Source organism: Callorhinus ursinus, unplaced genomic scaffold, assembly GCF_003265705.2.
Source record: "Callorhinus ursinus isolate GAN/ISIS: 27379988/994484 unplaced genomic scaffold, GSC_fseal_2.0 scaffold112, whole genome shotgun sequence".
Lineage (NCBI taxonomy): Eukaryota > Metazoa > Chordata > Mammalia > Carnivora > Otariidae > Callorhinus > Callorhinus ursinus.
The window spans coordinates 279556-302391 of record NW_027397174.1 but is presented as its reverse complement, the minus strand read 5'-3'; the positions used below and the strand labels follow the sequence as shown (position 1 = coordinate 302391).

General features: G+C 42.1%; 1 protein-coding gene, 1 non-coding gene and 1 pseudogene across 8 annotated transcripts in view; 2 read left to right on the top strand and 1 right to left on the bottom strand.

Moving 5' to 3' along the window:
* GAB3 (GRB2 associated binding protein 3) overlaps positions 1–22836 on the top strand; it is a 100160-nt gene that overhangs the window by 60487 nt on the left and 16837 nt on the right. For all 7 annotated transcript variants that reach the window (XM_025862829.2, XM_025862827.1, XM_073889654.1 and 4 more), the window contains 5 exons: positions 368–822; positions 15501–15556; positions 15977–16196; positions 18641–18722; positions 19850–19952. In XM_025862829.2, the coding sequence (XP_025718614.1) occupies positions 368–822; positions 15501–15556; positions 15977–16196; positions 18641–18722; positions 19850–19952 (916 nt within the window). The remainder of the gene's footprint in view (positions 1–367; positions 823–15500; positions 15557–15976; positions 16197–18640; positions 18723–19849; positions 19953–22836) is intronic.
* On the top strand, positions 7136–7242 carry LOC112816440 (U6 spliceosomal RNA). Its single transcript, XR_003206177.1, has one exon. It is a non-coding gene; the product is annotated as a U6 spliceosomal RNA (small nuclear RNA).
* Positions 8947–10305, bottom strand: LOC112816367 (eIF5-mimic protein 2 pseudogene; annotated as a pseudogene).

Below are 22836 nucleotides of genomic sequence, written 5' to 3'. Positions count from 1 at the left end.
TGCTCAGTGTGCCTGACCAAAGCAGTCCATTTAGCTGTAGCATCCTCTGGTGGGTGTGTCTCCCCTCACCTCTTCCTGCGGCAGCCAAGGTGGGGACAGACCACCATCAACCACTATGAGGGCTGAGTCATGCATGTGGCTTTCACGTCTAACCTTGAGTTTTCATATGTATCTGACACCAATAGGATGACAAAAATCAACAAACCATTGGTTCCTGCATCCAGGGATTGGTGAGGGCTGTGGAGGGAATGTGGAAGCATGGGAAAGAGGCCAGCATGGGTTTTGTCATGGATAGGTGGCCTTCTTCTTCTGACTTCTGCCAGGGACTTGCTCCATTTCAGTCACATTTATATGCTTTTTTCCCCAGTCTGCCCACCAGATGTGATAGCTGGTCAAATTCAGACCGCTCATTGGAACAGACTTCATTTGATGACGTTTTTGTTGACTGCCTGCAGCCCGTGCCCCCCAGTAACTTGGCCTACCCCTCACGCCATGGGAGTGGCTCTCAGAAGGCGCCTTCCCTGAGGCCTCAGGCTGCCCTGATATGGAGCAGAGATATCAATGGGCCAACCAGGGATCACTGTTCTTCACCATTGCCAGAAACTTCCTTAAATTCCACCGTTCAGGTAGATAAAAACCAAGGTTCCTTGCCCTATGAGGCCAAAGAACTAGACATCATGTCCAGCATGCCACCTCCCCGCCCCCCGAAGCCAAGCCATCTCTCTGAACGGCGCCCAGAGAAGCAGCTCAAGAAGCCAGAGTGCACTATGGCACCAAGAAGAATCTCTCTCTCCGGTTTAGATAACATGAGGACCTGGAAAGGTAAGTGTTGGATGCTGACAGTGAGAGTGAAGCCTGCCTCCTCTTTACTCCTTGTGTCCACATGAGGACATTGCAAGTGTCCCTGACTCAAGCCAGGCTGGTCTTCCAGTAGGACCAGGCCATTGGTGGAAGGACACAGCCTGAATGCTCGAAATTCCTCTTCAAGTCTGGCCACCGGTAGAGATACTTAAGTCAGAGCCCTTGTCCCTTAGCCATGCCTCTGTCCATGTGATGGGCTCCCTACCTGAGACTAAGCTCCTGGTGTTTGTTTAGAGTCACTCAGGGTCCCACTCGGTACAGAAGGTGACATATTTTGCCTCCGTTCAGCCAGATTCCATTCTTTGGCTCTCACGTGCATAGTGAGAAGTGTGATGGTAGAGACCATAGCTCTTTTCTTTTCCAGCAGTCCCATCGGCCCTCTTCCTTCTCCCACCTGACACGTTCTTTCCAGGTTTAGCTGACTGTCCACTAGTGATATAGCTTTTTACCAAGTTGTCACCATTAAGATAATTCTCACCCAGCCCTATCAGCTAGGTCTGTTGGCATGCCCTCCTGGAGCCCTCTTTTGCCTTTTCTCTGTAAAGCTGTTTATTCTAATGGGGTCGCCTTGCTGCCTCCTCTCTCTCTCTCTCTCTCTCTCTCTCTCTCTCTCTCTCTCTCTCCTCTCCTCTCCCTCTCTCCCTCTCTCCGCCCCCACCCCCCGCCAATGTTCCAACCAAATATGATCAATGTAATCACTCCCACACTGCTACCTATAAGGTCATATCGTAAAGGAATTCTGCAAGTTTAAGGAATACAAACCCATTTCAAATTGTGTCAGTTTCTCATTCTGACTGTGGAGCTAAGGCATTCTGGCAGAGACCTCCCCCCAGTGCCCCTAGTGATGCGAACTTTCCACGTTACTTTCTGCCAACCTCGATGAGATGAGTATAGCTGAGTACACAAAGGGTCCTAATGTGCTAACATGTGAACAGTGGGCAAAAGGGGAAAACGGAAAGAGTATGTCAGCAGATTTTGGAAAGTGAAATTGAATGAGTGCCTGACTGGCTCAGTCGGGAGAGCATGCCACTCTTGATCTTGGGGTTTGTAAGTTGAAGCCCCACATTGGGTGTAGAGATTACTTATAAAATCTCTTTTTTTTAAGATTTTATTTATTTATTTGAGAGAAAGAGAATGAGACAGAGAGGGAGCATGAGAGGGGGGAGGGTCAGAGGGAGAAGCAGACTCCCTGCTGAGCAGGGAGCCCGATGTGGGACTCGATCCCGGGACTCCAGGACCATGACCTGAGCCGAAGGCAGTCGCTTAACCAACTGAGCCACCCAGGTGCCCACTTACAAAATCTTTTTAAAAAGGTCTCAAATTGAAGAACAAAACATTGACATAATTTAAAATTTCAAGACAGACCTAAAATACTTAGGTTGTATTCTTTTACATGAAGGCAACAAAGTCTCATCAAAATGAAACTCATTGAAACAGAGTATTTGGGGCACCTGGGTGGCTCAGTCGTTAAGCGTCTGCCTTCGGCTCAGGTCATGATCCCAGGGTCCTGGGATCGAGCCCCGCGTCGGGCTCCCTGCTCCGCGGGAAGCCTGCTCCTCCCTCTCCCACTCCCCCCTCTTTGTGTTCCCTCTCTTGCTGTCTCTCTCTGTCAAATAAATAAATAAAATCTTAAAAAAAAAAAACAGATTTTGACCGTGAAACAAAGACCCAAAATGATAGTGATGGATAGAAGCAAAATGGATCCAATAAAGCAGAGGGAGTACATCAAATTGATTATTCTGCCTTCCTCATTGAGGTCTCCCTGGAATCGATGGTTGTGTGTGTGACAGCAGAGTGGAGTCAAGGTTCATTATTGTCCACATGGATCTCTGTCCAGTGACCCAGCACCCTCGACTGCAAAGGCCCTCGAATTCCCAACACTCTCCAGTGCCCCCTCTGCCATAAAGGAAATGCTGTGTATGGGGGGGGGGGTCTGCCTCTCAGCTCTGCTTTCTCTCCCATTGGGCCCCATGGTCCAGTCTGCACCAATGCCACAGTCCCTTAATTATTGACATTTCTGTCTTGCAGTCTTCCCATCTGTTCTTAAAGAGTACCATGCCTATTCTAGGCCAAGTTTATTTTATTTTATTTTATTTTTTCGACAGAGAGAGAGACAGTGAGAGAGGGAACGCAAGCTGGGGGAGAGGGAGAAGCAGGCTTCCCGCCGAGCAGGGAGCCCGATGTGGGGCTCGATCCCAGGACCCTGGGATCATGACCTGAGCCGAAGACAGACACTTAACCACTGAGCCACCCAGGCCCCCCTCTAGGCCAAGTTTAGAGTCAGTTGGTCAGGTTCCAAACATACAGACACAAATATATTGGGGATTTGAGGCAGACTGCATGGTATCTAAAATCCAACTTGTGAAGATTTGACATCCATACAATGTTGAGTTTTTCAGTTCGTGAACAGGAAATATCCTTCCATTTATATAGGTCTTATTTGATTTCTGTCTATAATTTGATTTATAGTTTTTAGTGAAGTCTTGCATATCTCTTATTAACATATTTCCACGTACTTATTCTTTTTTAATGTTATTGTCAATGGTATTTTAATATCTTTTTTGCTACTATATAAAAATTAATTTAGTTTTGGGGCACCTGGTTGGCTTTGTCGGTGAGCATCTGCCTTCGGCTCAGGTCATGATCCCAGCATCCTGGGATCGAGCCCCACGTTGGGCTCCCTGCTCCGCGGGGAGCCTGCCTCTCACTCTCCCTCTGCTATTCCCTTGTGCCCTCTCTCTCTCTGTCAAATAAAGAGATAAAAATCTTTAAAAAATTAATTTAGTTTTATGTTTTGATTTTGTATCTAGCTTTTCTAAACTAGAGATTATGTTGCATTTTCTTTGTTTACAATATCACATGCAAATACTAATAATAACTGCATTTCATCTTTTATAACACATATTTTCATTTACTTTTTCTCCTGTCCCTGCTTGGGCTAGGAAGTCTAGGACATTGCTGAATCGGAGTGGTCATAACAAGGACCCTTTTCTTATTCCAGCATTTCACCATTATGATGCAACCTGCAGATTTTTGTCGATACCATTCATACCATTCAGTAGATTAAAGACATTCTCTGATAACCCTACTTTGCCAAGTGTTATTTTTTAAAACTCATAATGGATTTTGAATTTGTTGAAACATTTTATGATCATATGATTTTTCTCTTTTATCCTCTTAATGTGAGGAAGTTTATTGGTTGATTTTTTTGAATGCCAAACCAACCTTGCATTCCTGAAATAAACTCAACTTCATCATAAAGGGTATCCTTTAAATAAATTACTAGATTTGTTTTGCTCATATTATGTTTTGAACTTGTTTTTTGATCTGTGTTTCTGAGGGAGATTGTCCTATACTTTTCTTCTGATAACTCCGTCAGGTTTTGGTAGGAGAGAAAAAGGTTATGCTGACTTCATAAAACAAACTAGAAAGTTTTCTTCTTTTTTAGTCTTTAGAAAAATTTGTGTATGATTGGTATTATTTCTACCTTAGTTGATTGCCAAAATTTACTAGAAAAGCCATTGGGACATGGGGTTTGCTTTGAGGAAAGATGTTTAAATTAAGGAGTTAGTTTCTTTCTTTAGTCTTTAATAGACTATTCAGATTTTCTATATTTTTCAAGCAATCTGCTTATTTCTCCTAATTTTTCAAATTTATTGTCATAAAATTGATTATAACAGCTTCTTGCTATCTGTAATAATAGCTTCTTTTCATTCCTGATATTCATAATGTTGGCCTTCATCTGTTTTTCTTAATCAGTCTTGCTGGCAGTTTATCATTTTTACTAGTTGTTTTGTTTTAAGTAAGCTCTATGCCCAAAATGGGGCTTGTACTCACGACCCTGAGATCAAGAGTCACATGCTCTACCCACTGAGCCAGCCAGGCACTCCTGTTTTGCATTGGTTTTTGTTTTGTTTTGTTTTGTGTGTGTTTGTTTTTCTTACCAGAGTACAAATTTTGGCTTTGTTGAATTTTTTTCCAGTTGTATATTTGTTTTCTGTTGCATAAACTTTTGCTCATATTTTTATTCTGTCTTTCCTTCTTGGGTCAGCAAACTGTGGCCTATGGGCCAAATCTGACCAACAGCCTGTTTTTTTACAGCCCACCAACTAAGAATGGTTTTTACACTTTTAAGGGGTTGTAAAAAAAAAAAAAATACTATTTGGTTCTTTCCAGAAAAAGTTTCCTGACCCCTGTTGTACTTCCTTGGAGGTAATTTGCCTATTTCCTAAATTCTTTTAATGGATGGGTGGCTTATTGAATTTCTGCCTTTCTTTTTTAACTAATGTACATGTTGAAGGCTACAGATTTTCTGTAAACACTGTATTAGCCACATCCCACACATTTTGAGATGTCATATTTTCATTTTCATTCAATGCAAAATATTTTCTAGTTTTCATTGTGGTCTCTTCTTTGCCCCTTGTGTTATTTAAAACTGCATTTCTTAATTTCCAAACCTGAGAATTTTCTAGTGATTTTTCTCATTGATTATATTTTGATTAGAGAACATCCTCTAGTTCAGTCCTTAGAAATTTGAGATTTCTTTGCAGCTCAATACACAGGTATTTTTGTGAATAATCTGAATATACCTTGAAAAGTATGCATACTCTGAAATTGCTCAGTGAGGTATTCTATGCAGGTGACTCAGGTCAAGTTCTTCAGTGATCATGTCGTTCATCCCTCCTCTATCTGCACTGTTTTTCTGTTTCCTTATTGTAGCAGTTACCAAGTTCAAGTCTAGCCCTATGATTGAAGAGTGAGTATCTCTTTCTCCTTTATAATTCTGTCAGATTTTTCTGTGTATAACTAAAAGCTATGTTATTAGTTACATACCGCTTAGGGATTTTATATTTTCCTAGTGAATTGAAACTTTTATCAATTTGTCATGACTCTCTAGTAATGTTTTTATCTTGAAGTCTATTTTATATGATGTTAACATAGCTGTGCCTGTATTAAGTACTAAATACTACTAATAAATACTGACCAACAGGTTAGTACTGGCATGGTACATATTTTCTCATTGTTTGGCTTTCATCTTTTCCATGACTAAATTTTAGATATGTTTCTTATAAAAAACATACAGCTATTTTTTGTATTGTTATTTAAATTTTTCATCTAGTCTGACAGTCTTTCTCTTTTAACTGGAAAGGTTAACCTATTTACATTAATTAGATTCATTTTTACCATTTTATTTTGTGGTTTCTGTTTTTCCTGTTTGTACAAAATTTCTTACATGTAATCTCATTCCTTGCTTTCTTCTGAATTGAATTCGCTACCTCTTTTCAGTTTTGTTTTTTACCTCTTTTCAGTTTTAACCTCTCCTGATTTGGAAGTTATACATTCCATTTCTACTTTTAGTGATTACCTTCTACATTTTTATCATGCATACTTAATATCTGAAGTTTATCAATATCCTTACTCTTCTCCCAACGTAATACAAAGACATTAGAATGCTTTAGACCTAATTACCTCTCCCATCTTAATATACTAATACCATGTGGTATTTTATTTTTTATTTTTATTTTTTTATTATTATGTTAATCACCTACATTACATCATTAGTTTTGGATGTAGTGTTCCATGATTCATTATTTGCGTATACCATGTCGTATTTTACTTCTATCTTTAAATCCCGTAGGGTAAAAATTGGTATTATTTTATACAGTCATTTTTTTTTAAAGATTTTATTTATTTATTTGACAGAGAGAGAGAGAGAGCGCAAGAGAGGGAACACAAGCAGGGGGAGTGGGAGAGGGAGAAGCAGGCTTCCCGCTGAGCAGGGAGCCCGATGTGGGGCTCCATCCCAGGACCCTGGGATCATGACCCGAGCCGAAGGCAGCCGCTTAACCGACTGAGCCACCCAGGTGCCCCTACGGTCATTTTTTTTAAAGTTTCACTTACATTAAGTATTTTTCTAGTTTATCATTGCTTCTGGCATCGCCTAACTTCATTCTGGGATGACTTTAATTCTTTTTGTGGCTTATAGATTCACAGTTACTATATCTTCAAATATTGCCTCTCCATTGTCCCTATTTTTCCTCTGGGGGTCCAGTTATATGGATTACAGATTCCACACTCTGTCTTGTGTGTTTCTTGAATTCTCTTTTACATCTTTCATCTCTTTGTACTGAATTCTAGTAATTTCTTTCAATTTTTGAAGTCTCTCTTCGGTTGTGCCTAATCTGTATAACTCATATTTTGAGTCCAAATTTCATTTATTTAATTTTTAAAGGAATATTTATATTTCAAAATCACTATTATAAGAAGGTACCTAGTGCTTACTTCGGCAGCACATACACTAAAATTAGAATGATACAGAGAACATCAGCATGGCCCCTGCACAAGGATGACTGGCAAATTCATGAAATATTCCTTATTTTGCTTTCCTTTTCTAATGTTTATGGGTGAAGAAACAGGCTCTGATAAGTGACTACCTAACTGAGGGCCCTTCTGGTTTCAAATCCTACCCCCGATTCTTCCTCCTCCAAAAAGCAAAAAGTTATACAATGAAAAGTCTCCTTTGTACCCCTCTGTCTCCTGTTTGCTCTTTCCCTATCAGCCATATCCTTCTTGAGAATTTTCTGGATATTCAAGAAAATATGCATGTATAATCTACTTTTTAATGCAAATAGTAGCACTCTTACACTCTACCGTATCCATTGATTTTCCTCTTAAGAATATATCTTGGATATTATTCAGCCATAAAAAAGAATGAGGGCACCTGGCTGCCTCAGTCAGTAGAGCATGCGACTCTTGATCTTGGGGTTATGAGTTTGAGCCCTACGTTGGGTGTAGAGATCACTTAAAAATAAAATAAGAAAAAAAGAATGAAATCTTGTCATTTGCAATGACATGGATGGAGCTAGAGAGTATAATGCTAGGTGAAATAAATCAGAGAAAAACAAATAGCATATGATTTCACTCATATGTGGTATTTAAGAAACAAGCAAGCAAAGGGAAAAAGAGAGACAAACCAAGAAACAGACTCTTAACTATAGAGAACACACTGGTGGTCAGCAGAGGGGAAGTGGGTGAGCTAGGGGATGCGGATGAAGGGAGGGCACTTGTGATGGGCATTGGGTGATCAAAATAAAAAATTTAAAAAACTTTAAAAAGAATATATCTTGGTGATTTTTTACATTAGTAGAAACATACCTTATGGCCCAGCAATTTCGCTTCTAGGAATTTAGCCTACAGTTGCTCTTAAGGACAGTATTGGGACAGCAGCAGTGTTTGGGGACTGTATAGTATTTGTAATTTTGGTAGATGGTGTAGATTGGTTTAACTCCTGTGAAGGGCAATTTTGCCTACAGAAATGGGGCACCTGGGTGGCTCAGTCGCTTCAGTGGCTGCCTTTGGCTCAGGTCATGATTCCGGGGTCCTGGGATCGAGCCCCACTCCCTGGTCAGCGGGGAGCATGCTTCTCCCTCTGCCTCTGCCCTTCCCCTCTGCTCGTGCTCGCTCTCTCTCAAATAAATAAATAGAATCTTAAGGAAAAAAATGCTTACCCATGTAAAAAATTTTATGTGTACATGGTTGGTGATTGAAAATTGTGAAAGAGTGGAATTAACCTTAATGTTCATTAATAGAGACATGGTTAAATACATTATTCTATATCCATTCAATGCAATGGTTCATACTTGTAAAAAAGTCAGATAGTTCTCTGCTTATATTAGATAATAATATTATATCAATGTCGAATTTGCTGAATTTGATAAAAAGCACTGCAGTTATATAAAAGAACGTCCTTTTTCTTTTTTTTTTATCTTTTTTTTTTAAAGATTTTATTTAGTTAGAGGCGCCTGGGTGGCTCAGTCATTAAGCGTCTGCCTTCGGCTCAGGTCATGATCCCGGGGTCCTGGGATCGAGCCCTGCACCGGGCTCCCTGCTCAGCGGGAAGCCTGCCTCTCCCTCTCCCACTCCCCCTGCTTGTGTTCTCTCTCTCACTGTCTCTCTCTCTCTGTCAAATAAATAAATAAAACCTTAAAAAAAAAACCCTGGTTTTAGAAACTAAACCCAACATTTCCAATAACCATAGAAACAGTGAAAATTTGCCATAAAAGCCCTTACATCGTGCTTTTGATATAGGGAGATAGGAAGATGCAAGAACCAGGACACATGAGACATGACATTTTATCTACAACTCCTGTTCACTTTACTGAGGGTGTAGTTTCAAAATTCAGTCACCTTACCTTCTTCAGCTTCAGACTCAGATTCTTCTTTAACACCTTTGAGCCACTCTACGAACCTTTTCATTTGCTCAAGGAAGACACTTCTCCCCTTTGCAACATGTGCATGTTTATACAACTTCAGAATGGGCTTTTCACTCAGGACTTCAGCTTTATAAAAAAGCACCACTATTTTCTTGAAGCCCTTCATGAAATGAATGTTGTCATAGCAATACTCTTGAATCTTCAGTAACAGAGTCAGCTCAGACTGACCTTGAGTAGTAAAGGCAGCAAGTAGAGGGCTGTATTGCTTCAAGGGACTGATGGCTTGCTCTGCTACCAGACTATTCGAATGACAACGGGTTCTGGGATGTTGTTTTTGTTTTTGTTTTCATCTCCTCCTTGATATACAAAATTATATCCTTACATGGATCACCACAGGACATCTGTTCTTGAAGTTCTTTCTGGAGTTCCTTTCAAGCTCTTCGGGTTTGCTAATCCTGAACATATTCTGAAAGTTCTTTCAAGCCTGCCTCAGTGAAATACTTGGTGAAGTGTTCAACGCCATGTTTATTGGCAGGAAAAAAGACTTGCAGCTACTGCATTGATATCTTTTTCATGTATCCATGATTTAAAGAGCTTTACGGCAAAAGCTGCTGAAACCCCTTCTTTAACCAAATTCTCATTATAAAAGCTATTAAGAATGGATGCATTAAGTGTCCCATTAGCCAGAAGAACACCAGTCAACATAACCAGCTTGTTCTTCTCTGACTCTGAAAAACCCCTTAAGAACGGCAGCAGCTTTTTTACTTCATCTTCAAAACCTTTCTCCAGGTATTTGTTGCGCCTGATTGACTTGTCAAAAACCTGAGCAAATGTTTGCATGGTCTCCGGGTCTTCTTGCGCTGTGAACACACAAACATTTGCGCGCATCATGTCACCCGCCAGCGTACCGCGTGGGGCCAGCATTCCACCGGCCACCAGAATGTCAAAAAGTGTTTCTGCATGTTGGCGGTAATCAAGTTTTGCTCCAGAAGCATCGAGAAACTTTGCTACTGCTTCCAAATCAGCACCAGTTTCAGTGAAGCCTTGAATAATACAGTCTTGAAACTGAGTAGGGTCATACCTCTCTTTTTCATCGTTTTTTCTGGTTTTAAAACGCTGGCCTGATAGCGTTGACTTTTGCTGCTTTTGATTATTCATAAAAGACATCTGAATTTAAGGCGACGAAAAAAGAGCCAGAAATCCCCGATGCGGCAGCAACTGTGGCAGTGACTCTTCTCCCCAAATAAGTTTTGTATTATTGTTCTATGCATTTGTCTTTTAAATCAGTTAAGAGAATAAATGAGAAAATTATATACTTCTATTGTCTTTTACATTTACCTTACATGGTTCTCTTTAGTTCTTTGTGAGGGTTTGCATTACCATCTGGTGTCATTTCCCTTTCAACCTGTATTAGGGTCTTCCTTTAGTATTTCTTATAAGGAAGATCTGCTAGCAGTAAGTTCTCTCGATCTTTGTTTCTCAGGGGATGTTTTTATTTCACCTTCATTTTTGAAATACAGTTGTGCCGGATGTAGAATTCTCGTTTGACAGATTTTTTTTTCTTTCAGCATTTTGAATTTCTAATTCTACTACCTTCTGGCTTTCCATTGTTTCCGATGAGTACTCTGCTATTAATCTTACTGTGATTCTCTTGTACCTAGAGAGCTGGTTTTCTCTTACTGCATTCGAGATTTTCTCCTTGCCTTTGATTTTCAACATTTGACTATGATGTGTCTAGGTATTGATGTGTTTGTGTTTAGCTTACTTGGAGTTCTTTGAGCTTCTTAGTTGTAGATTAATGTTCTTCATCAAATTTGGGAAGTATTCTGCCATTGTTTCTTCAAAAGAATTTCCTCCTTTTTTCCCCTCACTTCTCTCCTCTCCTTGTAGGACTCTAATTACATGTATGTTAGTACACTTGATGGTGACAAGCCTTTGAGGCTTTGTTCGTTTTTCTTCATTCTCATTATTTCTTTTCCAGACTGGACAATTTATATTGATCTATTTGGAGTTCATTGATTTTTCTATCAGTTCAAATCTTCTCTTGAGGACTTCTTGTGAATTTACATTGTAGTTATTGTACTTTTCAACTCCAAAATTCCATTTGCTTTTTTCCAGTTTCTATCTTTTTATTAATGAGTCATTGTTATATTATCTTATAACTTTTTTAAAGATTTATTTATTTATTTTAAAGATTTTATTTATTTGAGAGAGATAACAAGAGAGAACACGAGCAAGGTGGAGGGGCAGAGAGAGGGGGAGAAGCAGGCTCCCTACTGATCAGGGAGCCAGGCATGGGGATTGATCCCAGGACCCTGGGACCATGACCTGAGCCAAAGGCAGATGCTTAATGACTAAGCCACCGAGGCACTCCTAAGGATTTATTTATTCATTTGCAGGGAAGAGGGAGAGGGACAAAGAGAATCCTGAAGCAGACTCCCTGCTGAATGCAGAGCCTGATGCAGAGCTCTATCCCAGGACCCCAAGATCATGACCTGAACTGGAATCCAGAGTCGGCAATTTAACCGACTGAGCCACCCAGGTGCCCCTATCTTGTAATTTTTTGAACATGGTTTCCATTTGGTTCTTTGAACATATTAATAATAATAGTTTTGGGCACCTGGGTGGCTCAGTCGTTAAGCGGCTGCCTTTGGCTCAGGTCATGATCTCAGGGTCCTGGGATCAAGTCCTGCATCAGGCCCCTTGCTCAGAAGGGAGTCTGCTGCTCCCTCCCCCCTGCTTGTGCTCTCTCTTTCTCTCTCTCTCTCAAATAAATAAACTCTTAAAAAATAATAGCAGTTTTGAAGTCTTTCTTGCTAATTCCAATATCTAGAACTTTTCAGAGACAGTTTTTATTGACTGATTTTTTTTCCTCTGTATGGATCATTATTTTACCCCTTCTTTGTGTCTGTTTTAATTTTTTGTTGAAAACCGACTATTTTAGGCGCACCTGGGTGGCCCAGTCAGTTAAACATCTGCCTTCAGCTCAGGTCATGATCTCCAGGTCCTGGGATCGAGTCCCACGTTGGGCTCACAGCTCAGCGGAGAGTTGGCTTCTCCCTCTCCCTCTGCCTCTCCCCATGCTTGTGTGCTCTCTCTCTCTCTCTCTCTCTCTCTAATGAATAAATAAAATCTTAAAAAAATAAATAAATAAAAAATAAATTTCTTTAAATGGGACGACTGGATGGCTCAGTTGATTAAGTGTCTGCCTTCGGCTCAGGTCATGATCTCAGGGTCCTGGGACTGAGTCCCACATTGGGTTCCCTGCTCAGCGGGAAGCCTGCCTCTCCCTCTTACTCTCCTCTGTGTACTCTCTCTTTCTCTCTCTCTCAAATAAATAAATAAAATCTTAAAAAAAAAGAAAACTCCCGCCGAGCAGGGAGCCCAACGTGGGGCTCGATCCCAGGACCCTGGGATCATGAACTGAGCCAAAGGCAGTCGCTTAACCAACTGAGCCACCCAGGCATCCCTAATTTATTTATTTTTATTCTGGCATTTTTATCAATATAGCCGTTGTAATAGAATTTACCATCTTGGGTAAAACTGACCATCCAGTTAATCCAGGTACTTGGTGGGCCTTTTCAGTATGTAGCGTCAGGTGTTACTTTATCTGTGGACTTTTTCTTGGATTATAGTTTTTAATATTAGTACTATACCATTGTTTGGTGCCATTGTTTCCTTCTATGAGGAATCTAATAATAAATATGTATACTGCATCTTGTTTGCCTGTCTTCTATTTCAACCTTTTTTTTTTCTGTGATTCTTTTTCTTTTTTATTCTCTTAGCTGTTTTCTGGCATTTCTTCAATGGCATTTATTAAATTTTCAGTTGAATCTCTTTTTCCCTGGGAATCTTGTGGCTTAGGCCTCATCTCTGAGACTGGTTTTCTCTTTCTCTTCACTTTTTCCCTGAGTACAGTCATTTAGTTCTTATTTCATTATGTCGTTTTCTTCAACCATTTCTGTCCTTTGTTTTAATGATTTATTTAGTTATTTATTTATTTATTTATTTGAGAGAGAGAGAGCACGAGCGGGGGAGGAGCAGAGGGAGAAGCAGACTCCCCTCTGAACATGGAGCCCCATGCTGGGCTCAATGCCAGAACCCTGAGATCATGACCTGAGCTGAAATCAGGAGTCAAGACAGTTAAACGACTGAGCCACCCAGGTGCCCTTATCCTTTGTTGTTGTTGTTGTTTTAAGATTTTATTTATTTATTTGAGAGAGAGAGAGAGTGAGCACAAGTAGGGGGAGGGGAGGAGAGGGAGAATCAGGCTCCCGAATCAGGCTCCCGGCTCAGCCAGGAGCCAGACGCAGGGCTCAATCCCAGGACGCCGGGATCATGACCTTAGCCGAAGGCAGACGCTTGACCGACTGAGCTACCCAGGTGCCCCCTATCCTTTGTTTTAAAGCAAAGTGTTAGAAATAAAATTGTTACCTAATATTAGACGAATACTCAAATTATGATCCATCTGTAGAATGAAACACAATACCATTGAATAAAAGAATGAAGAAATTCTTGATTGTGTTTCTCTGCCCTGATCTCCAAGATATTAAGTGAAAAAATCAAGTTGCAGAATGGGGAGTATAATATGCTACCATTTGTGTTAAAAAGGAATATATAAAGAAATAAAAATATGTGTGTATGTATACATATATGTATATACAGATGGTCCCTGACTTACGATGGCTCGATTTAGGATTTAAAAAAAAAAAAAAAGATTTATTTATTTATTTGAGAGAGAGAGAGAGAAAGTGCGCATGTGTGCACGAGCGGGGGTGGGGGCCAGGCACCACAGAGGAAGAGAGTGACAAGCAGACTCCCCACTGAGCGGGGGCAGGGGTGGGCAATGTGGGGCTTGATCCCAGGACCCTGAGATCATGATCGGAGCTGAAATCAAGAGTCGGACGCTCAGCCAACTGAGCCATGCAGGCGCCCCCAATTTAGGATTTTTTTACTTTATGATAGTGCAAAGGCAATATGCGTTCCGTGGAAACTGTACTTAGAGTTTTGAATTTGGATCTTTTCCCCGGGCGGGTGATAGGTAGTACGAGCCTCTGTTGTGATGATGGATAGTAGCAGTGAGCTGCAGCCCCAAACTTTATTATAAAATAGGCTTGTGTCTTAGCTGATTTTGCCCAACTGTAGGTGAATGTTAGTGTTCTGAGCACGTTTAAGGCAGGCTAGGCTAAGCTATAATGTTTGGTAGGTTAGATGTAGTAAACACATTCTTTATTTAGAATATTTTCAATTTAGGGTAGCTTTATCAGGACATCACCGATAAAGGAAGTTGAGGAAGATCTGTATATAATGCACAATCTCCCATTACATCTTTCTGAGCTGGGAATTATTCTCTCACTTTAAGATGATGTTGACTCTTGGGGCACCTGGGTGGCTCAGAAACCAATCGGAAACCAAATCCGATTCTTGGTTTCAGCTCAGGTCATGATCTCAGGGTCATAAGAGCGAGCCCTGCATTGGGCTTACATGCTGGACATGGAGCCTAAGATTCTCTCTCTCCCTCTTCCTCTGCCCCCCTCCCCAAAAAAAGATGATATTTACTCTTCAGTATATTTTTCCAAGGCAACTTGACTTTTCATATCTCCAGATCCTTGAGGAACACTTCCCTGGTACCCACTTGCTGAGAGCACTGGACTTTTCTAACATTATTCTGTGGTTGCTCATCTTCCTGCTCTTTGAATATTGGGATTCTGTAGGGTTTTGTAGTTAAACTGCTCTTAACACTTGCAACTTAGATAGACTCATCTACTCTCATGGTTTTGACTGCCATCTCTAAGCTGCTAATTCCCAAAAATCATATCTCATTTGAGTCTAGGCCCATTTATCTTACTGCTCTGCTTTCTGGACATGTCTTCTTTCAGTTCAACAATTATTCTAAATGTTTATGTCACACTGTTTGTCACATCCATCTGAGAAGTTTCTAGTCCTGGATTAACCCAACTTTCTTCTTTCTCCATGCCTGTACCTGAGTGGCTGGCTGTTGCTGCAGCAAATCACGATCACAGGTCTCCCATTCACCCTCAGTGCTGCTCTGTGGTGCTGCCCCTTGTCTGCTTATCACAAGGGATCTTGTACACCTTCTCTCTTCAAACCTCTCTCTCTGTCTCTGTCATCTCTACGCTCAGAAAATTCATATAATACATGCAACAGGCATTTGTTAACTCTTTGCTATATGTCCTCCTAATTCATAGATAGAACTGAGGCCATGATACAGAAATTCCAAATCTGGTCTGATTTCCATCTGTTGGTGGATGTGCTCTGACTGCCCAACGAGACGTAATAGCAAGCCTTGCATATAGAACTGTGTTCTGCTTCTCTTCCTCTCTCCAGAGCCGAGCATAGGGCCCTGAGGTCCACAGGGACTTGGAACCTAGTTTCAACTGATACCGTCTTGCTTGTCTCTTACAGCTGATGGAGAAGGCCAATCGTTAAGACAACGAGACAAGCGGCTTAGCTTAAATTTGGTAAGTTTGGCACTTGAGTTCCTTTAAGCCTCAATTTGACCAAAAATAGCCTAACCAACATATGTTCCCTTGAGGTCTTTTGAGTCTCTGAGGCCCCTTTCAGTCTCCCCTAAGGCTTGCATTCGTCTGGGACCTACTGGACTGAGTGTTCTGTGGGGACCCTGCCAGTCCTAATGGCTCAGACCCTTGTCTGGCTCAGGGCAGGACTTCATATGTAGAGCATCTGCAGACATTCCTAACCCACTGTCTTCTGGCATCACCTTCAGGAGACTCTCACTCACCTCATACAACAGGTACAGAAGCAGAGCTGGAGTTGGAGGCCTATCGGACTTTCCTAAGGAAGTTCGAGGTTATTCTTGGATAATTTGCAACCAAAGCCCCATGTGCGGCCGTTTCCATGACCGTTCTGTTTTCTTGCAGCCGTGCGGGTTCTCCCCCATGTCCCCTACGGCTTCAGGCGGGGCCGAAGACGGCTACGTGCCCATGGGCCCCCAGGCAGCCATCTCTGGTCTTGGAGCCCGCTGCAGCCATGATGACTACATCCCAATGAGCCCAGGAAGCATCCCAAGCCCGCTGCCTGAGCTGCCTGCGGACCTGGAGCCTCCGCCAGTGAACAGAGATCTCAAGCCTCAGAGGAAACGTAAGCCACTTGACCAGGCGCGCCATGCAGGAGAGGGGGTACGGGTCCTAGAGGCCATGTGAAAAAGTTCCCTTCCTGACACTCTCTGGGAAGAAGGCACTAGAGGAACCACCTCCGAGGGCTGGGAAGTGTAAGGAGCAATGGCCGGGACTGCATGGGAAGGGCCGGGAAAGCTTGCCACCCCAGACTGAGAAAAGGAGGCATGGGACTTAAGGCACTGTGGCCCTGCAAATATAGCCTACAAAGCCAAGTTCATTCCAGAGGGCTCATCTTCAGCTGCTTCCCTAATAAAGGTCCAGAGCTAAGTGACGATGATGAAACCCGCCTGGCATCTATTTGTTTAAACAGACTTGAATATAATCACAGTGAGGTAGCCAAGAATGACTTTTGACAGGAATTCCTGAATGCCAGACCTGGTCACATGCAACTTCTCACTCACTGCCCTGCACATGCCCATCAGCAGAGGTGTCTGGGGGCAATGAGCAGTCTGGATCCTATAGGCCCAGAGTTCCTCGAAGCTTCTGCCTTGTTCCCAGGCAGCTTCTCTGGTCTGCAAACAGCATGGATAGAGAGGGAAGAAAAGCAGGTCAAAGTAACTTACTAACTTCATTCTTGCCCATTGCCACCTGCCCAGTAGGTGTGTGTGATTACTAGGAACTCTTTGGTACAATGACTGTGATCTCTGGTTGGTCCCCACCTCTCTTTGCTCTTTGGAAAAACCACTGTTTCAAGCGGCCTTGCCCCAAATTGGTAAAAGGCCCCTACTCATGCCTGGTCGTTCTAGTCTCACCCCTTCAGTTCGAGTCAGATCACATCTGCAGCATGTTTGCTGTGGGTATGCTGCTGTGCTAGGCCCTGGGTGGGAGGTAAAGATGAGGAAGCAGGTTCTTCAGTGGGAGGGGGAGGGAGATAGGTAAGAGCCAGCTGGAAGAAGAAAAATGACCCAGTCAGTACCGAATAAGAGAACGAACCCTGTCTTCGGAGTTTCAGAGGAAACAATCATTCATTCTGGTCAGGAGTGATTTCACAGGGACATGTAACTTTGAGGCCGCTATTTATTTTGCTCAATTAATCTTCTATAGCAGTGTTATCCAACAGAACTTTCTGTGATGATAGAAATGTGGCCATTGAACACTTGAAATGTGGCTAGTACAACCGAAGAACTAAAATTTTTTGACTGTATTCCCCATGCTGTACCTTTCATCCCCAAGACTGAATTTTAAATTTTATTTAATGTTAAGAAATATCTACTTAAATAGCCATGTATGGCCAGTGCAGCTCTATAGGACCTGGCAATCAGAGGCATGAACATGTTGGATGGACTCAGGGCTGGGGATTCACTGGGTCGGTGTGAAGGTGGACACCTGAGCCAGGAGGACAGGTTCTGACAGGGGTGGACCCTGGGGCCCAACAGGGAGAGGGCAGGGGGAATAGCCACAAGTTGGCTGGTCGGTGAGACCGATGCCACGGTGTCATGCCACCAGGAGAGACCTTCTCCCCAGGAACTATGTGACTCACATGTCCTTTCCAGCTCAGTACCTCACCCAGATCAGAGGCTCCTGGGAAACTGATGCTCTGATGATATGGAGGGGACTTAAATAGTCTCTACCATGTAGTCTAGTGGAGGAAACAAAAGGAACCTGGTCAAGGCCCTGGTAGAGGGATACATGCATGACCAACTCAACAAGTTGGACGACTGAGGTGGAGTAAGGGTCAGGTGCCAAGAGCTTCTCTGCATGCCAAGGCTACTGCAACACATGAGGCAAAAAAATCCCTGTCCTCCCAGAGCACAGTCTAGACCCGAATCAGATAATCACAGATGAATATATTACAAACTGCAAGGAGCTCTATGAAGGGTAAATATAAGAACTCATGAGAGCCCATGATGTGGGGCCTGATCTTGTCTGGAGGTCAAAGAAGGCCTTCCTAGGCAGGAGACATTGAGCTGAGATCTGAAGATGACTAACCAGGCAGAGAGATGGGGAAGAATGTTCTACGTAGAAAGACTATCAGGTAGACAATGAACTGGAAGAGGGGAAGACTAGAACCTGGGTGATCATCTTTGCCTGCAGTAAGAAAGGTAAAATTTCCATTTTGGACATGCCAAGTGTAAGGTATGTGTTGGGATTACATATGGTCAGAGACTTTCATCTGTTTTGCTCACACTGTGCCTCCCAACACCTAGAACCATGCCTGATACACAGTGAGTTCTCAAATGCATATTGACTAAATGTGTTGCCCCATTGTTACCTCTAGCTGGTAATGTGACCAGTGAGGTAGGGAAGGGTAGATCAGTGAATTCACATTCATCATCAGTGCTGCTTGTTGGTCAATTTGGACTGGATGTGCTAATAAGTAAGTGGAATGTCATAATTTTAGTCTTTCGATTCTGGTCTTTAACTCCTGAGAACTTACCGTACTGGATATCGTGTATTATCTTGTAGCACGGCCACCTCCCCTGGACCTGAGAAACCTCTCCACCATCCGGGAACATGCGTCTCTAACCAGGACCTGCACTGTACCTTGGTAGGTCTTTGATTGCTCAAAGGGACCTCATCCAGCACAGGCACTCCCGGTTTTAGTTAAGACTCTGATTAAAGGTAGCTGAAGCCCACTTGATCTAGCTTAAGTCAAAGGAGAGATGGGGTTTGTTATCATGAGCCAGAAATATTTTGTAGATCACAAAGGAAGGAATATAACTGGATGTCCCAGGATGCTGGAGTTAGGAACGAGCTGTTGGGAACCCAAAGAACTTTCCACCTCTCACGTCTGCTTCTCTCTTCACATGAACCGTAGATCTTGAGCTTATTTACATGCTATAATTCCAGTACCAGCTGTGATAGGCTCTTTTTTGACCCCAACTCACATTTCCTGGGAGAGGGAGTTGGCCTGCCCCAGCCTGAGTGGAGTCACCTGTGGCCCCGGGGGAGGGCCAGTAGTACCAACATGGCTTCCAGAAGCCCAGCCTTGTGAACGAGTAGGGGGAGGGAGTTCTCAGAGAAAGAGGGATGGTGCGTGGACCTGGCAGACAAACCCCAAATGTGTCTGCACTCTCTCATCTCATCTTTTAGAAGTTGTATTTTCAGAGTTGTGGGCCTGGCCCAAGAGTTTCCTGGTTCTCTCTCTACGCCACAGGATACAATCACTTTGCAAAGCAGACCTCTGCCAGGAGCTCTCTCTCCGGCCATGACCGCAGAGCGATGCAGTCTGTGCTTCTGACTCAGGAGTAGGGTGAAAATTGATTTGCAGTCTTGTTCTCATCCCATCAGAGGAATGGCCACACCTCATTACTTTTGCCAGTTACTTTGAATGGAAACAAGAGAGCCCCAAAGGAGCGTTTTGTTTTTGTTTGTGTTTTGTTTTTGTTTTTGTTTTCTAAATGTTATGATGCCTTGGTCTGTTTCTAGAAAGCTTGTGAGCTCTAACACATGGAGGGCCTGGAAAAAAGTAACCCTTGAGAATTGGGAGCCATTCGCCCCACAATGGGACAGAAGCTGGGCAGTCTCTACTGCTTCAGGAATCGCTTTGGCCAGAAGGAAATTTTATCTGGAAGGGGAGGGCTGAAAAGCCCACGGGGACCATGTCAGTTCCTGGCTGGCTTTCAGAGCAGCTGTAAGACATTGCTTTGACCTCATCTATATTTTTGTTCTCAGCAATCGAACCAGATTTCTCTCTCCAGAAAGAAATGGTATTAATTCTGCAAGATTTTTTGCCAATTCCGTTTCCAGAGAAGAGGAAGAAAGCTACATCCAAATGGTAATCCTGTTTCACACTCTTCATATGCTTCACCCCAATGTGTATTCTTATGAGTTCATTATAAAGGAAACATGAACTTGAGAAAGCCCCCTGCAATCTGAAAACACTCACTTGAATATGATACCAGGTTACTGGGAACAAATCTATTTGAAGCTGGTTTTCTTCCCTGCAATATCCAGCTCCTCCTAGCATTTTGAGGCTGTACTATTGCAAGAGCACCCAGGGTTGAGGCACGTGTAATGGGAGAATGGAAATGTTGGCCATTCTTTTCACCAAGGCTATGATACCCTATTTGATCTAAATGACTTTGTAGCTCCTTGGATGTGCAGAGCAAACTCACATATCCTGTGTTCCTTTCTGCCAAACCACCTGAAGGATGAGTCACTTGAGTCCCAGTGGGAGAGAGTACAGTGTCCTGGGCTGTGAATGTGTCTTAGTCTCTGGAGACTGGGGTTATAGGGTCTTTCTGTAAATCTGAGCAGATAGAGACGTGACATCTCTATCCTTTAATTAAGTAATTAATCTCCCCCTCCTGCCCTGTGTTGTTCCTTCCGTTCTCTTTAGCTTGGATTCTATTGGCAGCATGGGTTTTTGAAGACAGAGGGATTTTTAGCACCTCTGGGAATTATGAAGCACGTTAGCCAGGACCAAGCCTGTTCTGGAACTTAATGTAGGGAACTCCAGAGAGAATCTGTGTTTGACCGATGAAGTTTTGCAAAGAGATCATAAAAGACTGCTATTCAAGGCACTGTGACTATATGTACTTTTGAAAAGACAGTTGTAGCCCTCCTATGCATGAGGTTAGTAGGCAAGTGAAAATCTAAACACGGTCATCTCCAGTGAAGCAGTAATTAAATGCTTCATTTTGCCTTTCCATTTGATAAAAATTGTGCTGTAAGTTCACTTAACCATATGCAGATGGAAAGTGACTCATATACAAATCTGCTGTGGTCTTCCCGATGTTTTTCACACTTTGTAATGGCCCTTGGGAAACTTCTAGAAGAAAACACTCTTATAAAGGATACTGACCAGCTGTGCTCTGTCTCCAGAGAACAGAAAAGGGAAGTGAATCTGTAACCTAATAGAAGCAAGTGCAGAGTCATTCCAGATACTAGCAGTTCATCCCTGATCTTTGAGGTTATGAGAAAGCCCAGTATTTTATTAACAGCACAGTTATGGATTGATTTCTTGCCTAAGTTTATAATCATTAGTTAATGACTGTCTGGGCATTATTAGGCCATATGACACGGTAGGTTAAGAGCCCAGAATACTGGCTGAAGGCAGGTAGCTGTGGGGAAAGCACCATATAGGTGTGTTTAAAGCCTATCTAAAGCCTATCCCATCTCATTCAATTGTAGGTCTCTTCAACTGTAGTAATAATAATAATTTCCAATGACTTTGAGTTACATCATTTCACTTGTTCCACGTAACAAGCCTACATGACTCATAGGGTTTGATTTTGATTTTGTGCATAATCGTATGTGTTAACTTTTTTTCTCTCTGAGAACAGAGTCTGATCTGAATGTAAAAATTTAGGCCAGGGGCTGAAATACAAGTTTTGCTTTATTAAAGTTATGTATCATTTTTTTAGTTTCTTTCAATGTTTGTGAAATTATAGAAAATTTAGAAGAATGAAAATTTTAACTTACGTGATCTCTTTTTTACAGGACTTCCACATTCTATAATTTCAATAGTTTTGTAAGACTTTTATAGTAGAATTCTAAACCCTCAATCTCACATTAAATGTTTTATTATGGCATTATAATACTTTTTAGTTTTTAGATTATCTTACACTGAAACTGACTTTCTCTTGGTGTGCGTTTCTATGAATTTTAACATATACGTGGATTCGCGTAACCACCACCACAATCAGCACACTGAACAACTTCGAGGTACTCCTTCATGCTACGTCTTCATAGTCACAGCCTCCCATGACCCTAATCCCTGGCAACCACTGATGTATTCTTCATCGCTATAGTTGTGTCTTTTCAAGAATGCCACATAAATGGAATCATAGAGTATGCCATCTTTTGAGACTGGTTTCTTTCACTCAGTATAATTTCTTTGAGATTCACCCAAGTCGTAACACATGTCAACAGCTCTGTTTTATTGTCGAGTACTATTGAAGTGTATGGATGTGCCACAGTTTATCTACTCACCCATTGAAGGACATTTGGATTGTTTCAAGTTTTTTGGCATTTATGAATAGAATTGTTACAAACATTGTTTTTTTTGTTTTGTCTTAAGTAAGCTCCATGCCCAGTGTGGGGCTCGAACTCACAACCCCGAGACCAAGAGTCACATGCTCTGCTGACAGAGGCAGCCAGGTGCCCCAGCAACGTTCTTTTACAGATTTTGGTTTTTTTGATACCTTTTACTAAAGTGAAATATACAGAACATAAAATATACCATTTTAACCATTTTTAGATGTACAACTCAGTGGCATTAAGCTATGTTCACAATGTTGTGCAACCATCATCACTATGTGTTTCCAGAACTTTTCCATCATCCCAAACAGAAACTCTGTACCCATTAAACTATAACTCCCTAGGCCCTCTCCAAAAAGCCCCTGGAAACCTCTGTTCTACTTTGTGGCTTTGTGAATATGCCTATTCTAAGTGCCTCGCAGAAATGGAATCATATGACACTTGTCCTTTCGTGCCTTTGGCGTTCATTCATATCGTAGCATGTCTCCAAGTTTCATTCCTTTCTAAAGCTAATACTCCATTGGATAGAGAGGCCACATTTTGTTCACCCAGTCATCTGTTGATGGACATTTGGGTTGTTTCTGCCTTTTGGCTATTGTGAGTAATGCTGCTAGGAACATGGGTGTACAAGTATCTGAGTCTTTGCTTTCAATTCTTTTGGATATATACCTAGAGGT